The sequence below is a fragment of the Notothenia rossii genome (genome assembly GCF_949606895.1).
Source record: "Notothenia rossii genome assembly, chromosome: 1".
NCBI classification, from domain to species: domain Eukaryota; kingdom Metazoa; phylum Chordata; class Actinopteri; order Perciformes; family Nototheniidae; genus Notothenia; species Notothenia rossii.
In genome coordinates this window covers 94,141,255-94,153,395 of record NC_136912.1, presented here as the reverse complement: position 1 = coordinate 94,153,395, position 12,141 = coordinate 94,141,255, and the positions used below count along the sequence as shown (strand labels likewise).

The following is a 12,141-nucleotide window of genomic DNA, read 5'->3' as shown; positions in this document are numbered from 1 at the left end:
TGTACTGTAGCACTTTGAGGTTTGTTTCAAATGTAAAGTGCAATACAAATAACATTTATTATTATTATTATTATTAATAGGAATTAGAAATTATCCTGCGGGCCGAAATTAAATCCACCAAGGGCCTGATTTGGCCCCCGGGCCTCGAGTTTGACACGTGTGTCGTAAAGTATGGTATAGTATGAAGACAATATTGTAAAGAAACGTTTACAAATATGTAGAAAAAACTCATAGTATAGTATCTGCTAAAATGACACATTCAAGAATCATTGTAAGTATAGAATGTCCAAAAATATCAGAACAAATTGTCATAGTTTAGTATATTTAACATCCAGAAAGAACATCATAGTTTGTCGTTAAATAACGAGTATAGTATATCTAAAATACAAGAAAAAAAGAAATACTACAGTGTGTCAAAAAACGTCATAGTATGTTGACAATATCTGAAAAAGTAGCTTGAGTCCAGAAAATGTGGATAAATATAAAGTTATATGGTTCATGATACAATGACAAAAACACAGACAAGCAGCACATTAGTGATGTTACGTATTGCGCCGAGGCTTCGGAGCGTGCGTCGAGTAATCCCCGAAGCTTTTTGTGAAGCCTGTATCGTTTTGGGCCAGTGATGACAAACGAAGCCTCGCTGCCCCTCGATACCACGTGACTGCTTCGGAGAGTGCTTCAGATCGGTTGAACCACAACGCTCATATTATCCATAATAAGAACCATATTACCCCTCCTGTACCCGGGCCCGGTGACACGATGGAATTAAGAGCGCTCAGACCCTCACTCATATAGAGGTCGTTATATAGAACATGTCATAACTTTACATAAATAAATGTAAGAATAAAAACATCAATACATGAATAAATACAGGAATACATAGTGTGCAATGTTTTCAAATAGATTCAGTGTGTGTGGTGTGGCTCAGCCGGAAAGCAGTTGACTCACACCGCAGGGTCCCCGGTTCAACGACTGGTCAATACGTCTTTTTTGTTGTTTCTAAAAGCTACAGCTAAATGAGATAATGTATTTAATAAATGTATTCTTTGATATGGCTTAGCCTTTCTCAGGCTACAACATGGTTACGTTTAGGAATATTATTAAGGAATACAAATCCCTCTTTGCAATGTTTAGCAGCCTCCTTAGGCTTTCCAATCACAATCAACTTTAAAACAATATTATTAACATGAACATATGATTTAATGTTCGTTGTTTGGATTTATTCTAAGGCTTTACTCATTGGGAACTCGGTATGAGATAGAGCTCACTGTTGAGATGTCCAGTCTGCCTGTTTCACACACTTTGACCCACAGGGGGGGGGTTTGTGTTCAGATGAAGCCCATGATGAAGCCTCATGAGATGAACCCTTTTGTGAACCAATTGGCTGGAAAGCTTCAAAGCTTCATAAGGCTCCATCTCGCCATCACTACAGCACATCCACACAAGCTGCAACCAAAAGTAATTTTTGAATGTAAAAACATTTTAAAATAATTGATAATCAATATCATTTAACTTCTAAACTAAGCCTGTATTTTCCCCAGAGCTCCCAGCAGATACCGCTGTTGTCCACTAGTGTGCGCTGTAACACAACACAAGACCTGAGAGTCCAGATATAAAACCACCAGGACTCAACACACACTTCAGATGGACTGTGTTCAAAACATTCTTTAGAAACTAACTCTGAGTATTTCTTCCTTCTACATTCAACCCCTTTGTGCCAGAGAACAACAAAAAGTAATTTCACAATTGACAGAACCAATAATGCATTTCTGTGGGAGACATAAATGTGCTTCATCAACACAATATAAAAAGTTGCCCGCAGGCAGTTGTGAGACACAGACGGAAGAAGTGCACAGTAATACATTCCAGTATCTCCTCTCGTCCACGTCTATTTGTGGGGAGTGGGAGCGAGATGAGTGACTGGACGTCGTCTCTTTTCATCTATAATCAGATAAACTCGCTACCTGCTTCAAAAAGTCATCAAGGACAAATCATGGGAGACATGAATGGAGCGCGACTTCGGGGCTTAGGGAGCAAACGCTGCCCCTGGCATCTGTCATTTTCTCTATAGATCAAAGATTGGTGCGAGACGTGCCCCTCTGCCCGTCTGAGGGGATCTACAAAGGCCGGCTCTAATCTCCCACCCTGCATCTCCTGTCGCGTTTTCATTTGAGAGAAGAGTATCATTCATTTCCTACAATTGACTTTGCAGTTTAAGATTGTCTATTGATTTTAATGTTTACTTATGGACTGAGCAGAGGCAAACAAACCAAGAAAACAGAACATCGCTCGCTGCGTCGCCGAGATCGATGACAAGGTCTCAGTGAATGTATTAAAGCGTGCACGGGGTCAAACGCATCGCACTCGAGCTCAAACACAAATCAATAGCATATTCCCCTTTTGTTTTCCTCTGCCTCCGCGCTCAGTAATGAACAAACATGACAAGACATCAGCTTCTGTCATTTAAGAGGTGGAGGGGAAATCATCCCCGCTGTCGAGTGTGATCGAAATGAAAGATGAGATGTTTGAGCTCACACACACACACACACACACACACACACACACACACACACACACACACACACACACACACACACACACACACACACACACACACACACACACACACACACACACACACACACACAGAGAGAGAGACATATACACACACACACACACACACACACACAGAGAGAGAGAGAGACATATATACACACACACACACACACACACACACACACACACACACACACACACACACACACACACACAGAGAGAGACATATATACACACACACACACACACACACACACACACACACACACACACACACACACACACAGAGAGAGAGACATATATACACACACACACACACACACACACAGAGAGAGAGAGACATATACACACACACACACACACACACACACACAGAGAGAGAGAGACATATATACACACACACACACACACACACACAGAGAGAGAGACATATATACACACACACACACACACACACACACACACACACACACACAGAGAGAGACATATATACACACACACACACACACACACACACACACACACACACACACACACACACACAGAGAGAGAGAGACATATATACACACACACACACACACACACACACACACACACACACACACACACACACACAGAGAGAGACATATATACACACACACACACACACACACACACACACACACACAGAGAGACACACACAGAGACACACACACACACACACACACACACACACACACACACACACACACACACACACACACACACACACACACACACACACACACACACACACAGAGAGACATATATACACACACACACACACACACACACACACACACACACACAGAGAGAGACATATATACACACACACACACACACACACACACACACACACACACACACACACACAGAGAGAGAGACATATATACACACACACACACACACACACAGAGAGAGAGAGACATATACACACACACACACACACACACACACACACAGAGAGAGAGACATATATACACACACACACACACACACACACACACACACACACACACACACACACAGAGAGAGACATATATACACACACACACACACACACACACACACACACACACACACACACACACACACACAGAGAGAGAGAGACATATATACACACACACACACACACACACACACACACACACACACACACACACACACACACACAGAGAGAGACATATATACACACACACACACACACACACACACACACACACACACACACAGAGAGACACACACAGAGACACACACACACACACACACACACACACACACACACACACACACACACACACACACACACACACACACACACACACACACACACACACACACACACACAGAGAGACATATATACACACACACACACACACACACACACACACACACACAGAGAGAGACATATATACACACACACACACACACACACACACACACACACACACACACACACAGAGAGACATATATACACACACACACACACTCACACACACACACACACACACACACACACACACACACACACACACACACACACACACACACACAGAGAGAGACAGATATACACACACACACACACACACACACACACACACACACACACACACACACACACACACACACACACACACACACACACACACACCAAACATTTCTTGCTATGAACCATGACATTTATTATTTATTGTGCGTTTGTTAATTTTGTTAAATGATGATGAGGTGGTTAACCTGTTTATGTTTGAGTCGGATTTTTTATGTAGAAATGTGGTGAGTCGATGGTGTCACCTGGGGCCCTGCTTGTCTCCTCCCCCCTCACCTGTGTCTAATTGCTCCCCCCTCACCTGTGTCATGTTAGTCTGGGTATTTGTGAGATCCTTGTGTGGTTTTTGGAGGACTGTGAAATTCGGACGAATGTTGCAATAAGGCAACAGCTGGGACACGTTGCGAGGTGGGTTGCAGAGAAGGCAACCCAGAGCATGTCTACTCTGAAGAGTGATGGACGGTCTGTTTTTGTTTTTTTGATTTTGTTGTTTAACTTGTACTGGTTCGCTATTTTTTTGTTTTGCTGCTGTTATTAAATTGTTTGGAGCTCAACCCAACCGACTAGGCCAGTGTTTTTTTGAACGGACAATTAAACAACACACACACACACACACACACACACACACACACACACACACACACACACACACACACACACACACACACACACACACACACACACACACACACACACACACACACACACACACACACACACACACACACACACACACACACAGACAGAGACATATATACACACACACACACACACACACACACACACACACACACACACACACACACAGATGGACATATACACACACACACACACACACACACACACACACACACACACACACACACACACACACACACACACACACACACACAGACAGAGACATATATACACACACACTCACACACACACACACACACACAGATGGACATATACACACACACACACACACACACACACACACACACACACACACACACACACACACGCGCCAGGCGGCAGTGTGTGACTAACATCTCATGGGATTGTCAGATATTTGTCGTAGACGGTAATTGGAAACTCGTACAGGTTGCCTCTTTTGCTTTTGAGATCTTTTGAGCAAACAAGTGATTTCCACAGACGGAGGAGGATAAATTCAGGGCAAACAGCACATGGAGAGGATTATGCTGATTCCTGCTGAACGTGGTTTTGGTGACAGAACATTCTTGCTCACCTGTGTTAGAGTGTAGTCAAAACAAAGTAGGTCTTTCTAATAAAACATTAAGAACATCAGATCCTATTTCACGGCTGTTATATTGATGATGATGATGATGATGAAGGGGCTGAAGTGCCTTTTGGTGATCGTGTATATTTCCCTGTTAAAGTTGTGTTACATTTACAAGATCCACAATAACTCAAGTGTGTTCGAGGTTACATTGAAGGGTTTACCTCTCTCTGAGTGAAGAGCTGAGAGTCAGAGGGCTTCTGGAGTTTGGCTCAGCGAAGGAAGCCCCTCTCACTGGACTTCTGTTCTGGGTTTCCAGTCTGGACTCTGGAGACCACCGGACCCTCAAAGAACCAGATGTCACCTGGAAGGAGTCACATGGTACAGGGTGTAAGTGAAGGGACAGGTTTAACCAATCAAAACACTCCATTGTTTGTTTTTATTTGCATTTTAAGAAAATATTCACAAAGCATACATAATGAAATAAACACATCTAGGTACATAGATTACAGAACAGAGGACAAGGACGAAAATAAATAATATGATTTCCTTGCTTTTTTATTTAGTTTTTTCCTAAATGAGGCATAGGATATTATTTCACCCCCTAGAACAGGGATCACCAACTACATTTGTCCAAGGGCCAAAATGTATCCAATAGACACTATCGCGGGCCAGCGATGTTCATATAGTCCACTATGCTATAGTGGAGCACGCTCAGGTACTGCGGACCGCATAAAGCTTAGCAGACTCTTCACGCTAACGAAGGATCACTTCTAGGCAGGGTTGGGAGGGTTACTTTGTAAATGTAATCAGTTACTGAATACTGAATACATGCTCTGAAAGTAATCAGAATACAGTTAGTTACGTATTCAGATTACTTTTAGAATACTTTTGGAATAATTTCTTTTTTGTTTTGGTGAACAGGAGACACTTATTTTACTGTTTTAATGGCTTATCAAGAAGAACTCAAACACGACATCTTGGTGTCATTCTGGACAGCTCCCTCTCATCTGCACCCCACATAAAAAACATCACCCGGGCTGCATTCTTTGTACTGTCTTAAAACCTTTCCTTGAAATATGTTATGAATTGGAAGGTGTCCATGGGTGCTTTGAAAGGTGCATTTAAATAGAATGAATTATCATTATTATTTATTATCTGAAACGATGTGATAACTTTTCAAACTTGTTCCAGTCACTTGCCCCATGCATTCAGCAGCAGCAGGCCATTCACTTTGATTTCATCCCGTTATGAAATGTCATCGTTTCGACAATAAAGAAATGCTACATAAACGTTATCTTTCCCATTTTATCTAACCATCTCCGTTTCTAACTTTCAATATATTTTAAAAGAGATCTCTCTCTCATCTGTGTGCGGGGGCAGGGCCTCAGACACCCTAGGCTTGTTTGAGACGCGTTGCGGCTCGCCTCGAAAGTAGACGAGAGTAGCCGATCGCAGCCGGGGGAGGTCTCAAAAAGCTCGCCTGAAGTCGGACAGCTCGGAGTCGGCTTCTTCTTCTTCGCCTTCTTCTTCTTCTCTCGGTGTTTTGGCGAATTGCAAACAACTTTAAGGTGCATACCGACACCTCCGGAGTCGTCTTGACTCGGTTCGCATTTATAAAGAATGCACACGTGTGTTTAGTCGTTAATGTCTGATATGTACTAAGTAAATACATTTGTTCCTGCTCAAGATTAGATTCAACTTTATTGTTATTGCACAGATTACAGGTACTGAGACAACGAAATGCAGTTTAGCTTCTAACCAGGATTGCAACAAGCAGTAAAGAGAAAAGTAATGTACACAATCTACAGGATCAAAGATAGAATGAATTGAATGATGAATAAACAGTGAGGGGTATGAATACACTAGATATACACAGCAGCCTGTGAGCAGTATGAACAGTGTGTATGAATATGCTAAGATATATAAAGTATGAAAACGGTAAGCAGTGCAAGTAATGTATAAAATATACGGATATTAATTTCATGATGATAAACATTGTGGAACAATGATGAAAAAAGTGAATGGAAGTGGCGACGTAAAACTGACACCAAACAACAACAACTTTTGCCGAGCCAATTGGAGAGTTTCATCAGCAGCACGGGGTAAAAACCACCAATGAGCGCTCAGCTGGAGATACCAGCGTGGAGAGGAACTGCGCCGCCTCGCCTCGCCTCGCTCTCAAGGCTGCGGGCGTCTTTGTCCCGCGAGGTTTCAACGTCTCATGTGAGCGAGCCTCCAGAGCAAGTCAGACAAAATGACTAACCATCATGCAACGCACGAGCAAGACGTTGATCGCAACTGCGCAGGTCTGCGCAGGTCTCGCTTGTCTCAAACAAGCCTCCTGCATCTCTCTCTCGCTCACAGACATGTTGCAGCGCTGTGCAGTGTGCACACAGTTCTGCCGGTAATGAATATTACATTTTGTGAGTAAACTTTTCCATCAATAATTCCAATAAGTATTCCAAAAATGTATTCACTTCAGGTTTATGAAAGTAACTGTAATCAGATTACTCGTTTTTCAAATGTAACGCCAGCTGAATAAAGTTAGCCTACTTCAATTTTGTATTCTGATTACGTAATGCAGTTACATATATTCCGTTACAACCCAGCCCTGCTTCTCGGCTACTGTCCCGCAGCTCCTGCCTCTCTGTTGGACTCTGTCGCAGCGGGGCTACTGCTGTGGTGCGGAGCGCATTAACCAGACTCTTCACAACGAAGGATCACTTCTTCTTCAAGGCATGGAAGGTTTCGCAGTACGCAGTCTACTGACCGGCAGCTGCTGCCCGGCAGCTGCTGCCTCTCTGTTGGACTCCGGTACTGCACCTTACTCACGAGACGTTGTAAAAAAAAAAATGGGTGGGGGGCGAACGCACTAACCAATCCGCCAACGCCACAGTCACCCCCGTCTTGCGGGCCGGGTGAGAATGTCTGGCGGGCCGGATGTGGCCCGCGGGCCGCCAGTTGGTGGTCACTGCACTAGAACAACCGTTGCTCCTTCCCATACAAACTGAAGATTTATGTCTCTTGTGTCATTATACTTAACATATTCTTGCATACCTCTTTTAAGCTTTGTATTTTACATTACATCACTTGTTAGACGCTTTTATCCAAAGCGACTTACATACTCAATACTGTGGACTATCTCCACAGGAGCAATGTGGGGTGAAGTGTCTCAGGGACACAACGACATGCTGACTGCAGTGGGGTTTGAACCTGTGACCCCCTGATCCGAACACCAACTCACAATCCACTGCGCCACACGTTTTAAACTCGTTTTCAGACAGGAGGGAGTTTTTAAATCTCCAAATACTAGCACTTTTTTTCCTTGCTACACTCTACTGTAAGCTTTGTCTGAGCTTTTCCTGTAAAATGTTTGGTGTGGGGGAAACTTCTAAAGCAATTGGAAACAGGACTCAGAGAGACACGAGGAGAGCTGGCAAACAACGACGGTTTATTTGGAGCTTTGGCCGGAGAATTGACAAGACAGGTGGTGTGTCACGAGGTGACACAGCGGTTGCCAAACGAGTTCTGAAGAACTCTTTCTGCAGCTCGAGGTTTCAACTAGTTCGGAGTGTAGTAATCAATATTCTTCATCAGCGAGACTAAAGCAATATGGACCCTGAATCTAACTAGAGCTGTCGTCCATAGGAAAGAATGTGCGCCAGGGAGCCTTCGTCCCTGAACAGTAAACTACTTCATGGCGGCTTGTGCTCTGTCATAGACTGGCAACAACAATGCGCCCAAGCTGCCCCTCCTTAAGAGAGATAGCAGCAATACCCAAGGCCGTAGACCTGTGCCGTGGGAAAGGAGACAGTGAGAGGAGAACGTGATGAACTGGGTCGAAGGTTGAATACCTAAGCAAATTATTCCCTAACATTTGGTAAAATACTTGAATGATGAGTAAAGAGTGGAGCAAACCTTTAATCCGAACAGCTTCATAGAGACGTGAGCAATACGTGTTACCACTAGCTTCATAAAGACGTGAGCAATACGTGTTACCACTAGCTTCATAAAGACGTGAGCAATACGTGTTACCAATAGCTTCATAGAGACGTGAGCAATACATGTTACCACTAGCTTCATAGAGACGTGAGCAATACGTGTTACCACTAGCTTCATAAAGACGTGAGCAATACGTGTTACCACTAGCTTCATAAAGACGTGAGCAATACGTGTTACCAATAGCTTCATAGAGACGTGAGCAATACATGTTACCAATAGCTTCATAGAGACGTGAGCAATACGTGTTACCAATAGCTTCATAGAGACGTGAGCAATACGTGTTACCAATAGCTTCATAGAGACGTGAGCAATACGTGTTACCAATAGCTTCATGGAGACGTGAGCAATACGTGTTACCAATAGCTTCATAGAGACGTGAGCGATACGTGTTACCAATAGCTTCATGGAGACGTGAGCAATACGTGTTACCAATAGCTTCATAGAGACGTGAGCGATACGTGTTACCAATAGCTTCATGGAGACGTGAGCAATACGTGTTACCAATAGCTTCATAGAGACGTGAGCAATACGTGTCACCAATAGCTTCATAGAGACGTGAGCAATACGTGTCACCAATAGCTTCATAGAGACGTGAGCAATACGTGTCACCAATAGCTTCATAGAGACGTGAGCAATACGTGTCACCAATAGCTTCATAGAGACGTGAGCAATACGTGTTACCAATAGCTTCACGGAGACGTGAGCAATACGTGTTACCAATAGCTTCATAGAGACGTGAGCAATACGTGTCACCAATAGCTTCATAGAGACGTGAGCAATACGTGTTACCAATAGCTTCATAGAGACGTGAGCAATACGTGTTACCAATAGCTTCATAGAGACGTGAGCAATACGAGTTACCTATAGCTTCATAGAGACGTGAGCAATACGTGTCACCAATAGCTTCATAGAGACGTGAGCAATACGTGTTACCAATAGCTTCATAGAGACGTGAGCAATACGTGTTACCAATAGCTTCATAGAGACGTGAGCAATACGTGTCACCAATAGCTTCATAGAGACGTGAGCAATACGTGTTACCAATAGCTTCATAGAGACGTGAGCAATACGTGTTACCAATAGCTTCATAGAGACGTGAGCAATACGAGTTACCTATAGCTTCATAGAGAGGTGAGCAATACGTGTTACCACTAGCTTCATAGAGACGTGAGCAATACGTATCACCAATAGCTTCATAGAGACGTGAGCAATACGTGTTACCAATAGCTTCATAGAGACGTGAGCAATACGAGTTACCACTAGCTTCATGGAGACGTGAGCAATACGTGTTACCAATAGCTTCATAGAGACGTGAGCAATACGTGTCACCAATAGCTTCATAGAGACGTGAGCAATACGTGTTACCACTAGCTTCATAGAGACGTGAGCGATACGAGTTACCAATAGCTTCATAGAGACGTGAGCAATACGTGTTACCAATAGCTTCATAGAGACGTGAGCGATACGAGTTAACAATAGCTTCATAGAGACGTGAGCAATACATGTTACCAATAGCTTCATAGAGACGTGAGCGATACGAGTTACCAATAGCTTCATAGAGACGTGAGCGATACGTGTTACCAATAGCTTCATGGAGACGTGAGCAATACGTGTTACCAATAGCTTCATAGAGACGTGAGCAATACGTGTTACCAATAGCTTCATAGAGACGTGAGCAATACACGTTACCAATAGCTTCATAGAGACGTGAGCGATACGTGTTACCAATAGCTTCATAGAGACGTGAGCAATACATGTTACCAATAGCTTCATAGAGACGTGAGCAATACGTGTTACCAATAGCTTCATAGAGACGTGAGCGATACGTGTTACCAATAGCTTCATAGAGACGTGAGCAATACATGTTACCAATAGCTTCATAGAGACGTGAGCAATACGTGTTACCAATAGCTTCATAGAGACGTGAGCAATACGTGTTACCAATAGCTTCATGGAGACGTGAGCAATACGTGTTACCAATAGCTTCATAGAGACGTGAGCAATACACGTTACCAATAGCTTCATAGAGACGTGAGCAATACACGTTACCAATAGCTTCATAGAGACGTGAGCGATACGAGTTACCAATAGCTTCATAGAGACGTGAGCAATACGAGTTACCAATAGCTTCATAGAGACGTGAGCAATACGTGTTACCAATAGCTTCATAGAGACGTGAGCAATACGTGTTACCAATAGCTTCATAGAGACGTGAGCAATACACCTTACCAATAGCTTCATAGAGACGTGAGCGATACGTGTTACCAATAGCTTCATAGAGACGTGAGCAATACATGTTACCAATAGCTTCATAGAGACGTGAGCAATACGTGTTACCAATAGCTTCATAGAGACGTGAGCGATACGTGTTACCAATAGCTTCATAGAGACGTGAGCAATACATGTTACCAATAGCTTCATAGAGACGTGAGCAATACGTGTTACCAATAGCTTCATAGAGACGTGAGCAATACATGTTACCAATAGCTTCATAGAGACGTGAGCAATACGTGTTACCAATAGCTTCATAGAGACGTGAGCAATACACGTTACCAATAGCTTCATAGAGACGTGAGCAATACACGTTACCAATAGCTTCATAGAGACGTGAGCGATACGAGTTACCAATAGCTTCATAGAGACGTGAGCAATACGAGTTACCAATAGCTTCATAGAGACGTGAGCAATACGTGTTACCAATAGCTTCATAGAGACGTGAGCAATACGTGTTACCAATAGCTTCATAGAGACGTGAGCGATACGAGTTACCAATAGCTTCATAGAGACGTGA

At 43.2% G+C, this 12,141-nt stretch overlaps 1 protein-coding gene across 2 annotated transcripts in view; it reads right to left on the bottom strand.

Moving 5' to 3' along the window:
- Positions 1-12,141, bottom strand: part of spata6 (spermatogenesis associated 6) — a 35,171-nt gene that overhangs the window by 2,651 nt on the left and 20,379 nt on the right. For both annotated transcript variants that reach the window (XM_079679003.1, XM_079679004.1), the window contains one exon: positions 5,570-5,709. In XM_079679003.1, coding sequence (XP_079535129.1) covers positions 5,570-5,709 — 140 coding nt within the window. The remainder of the gene's footprint in view (positions 1-5,569; positions 5,710-12,141) is intronic.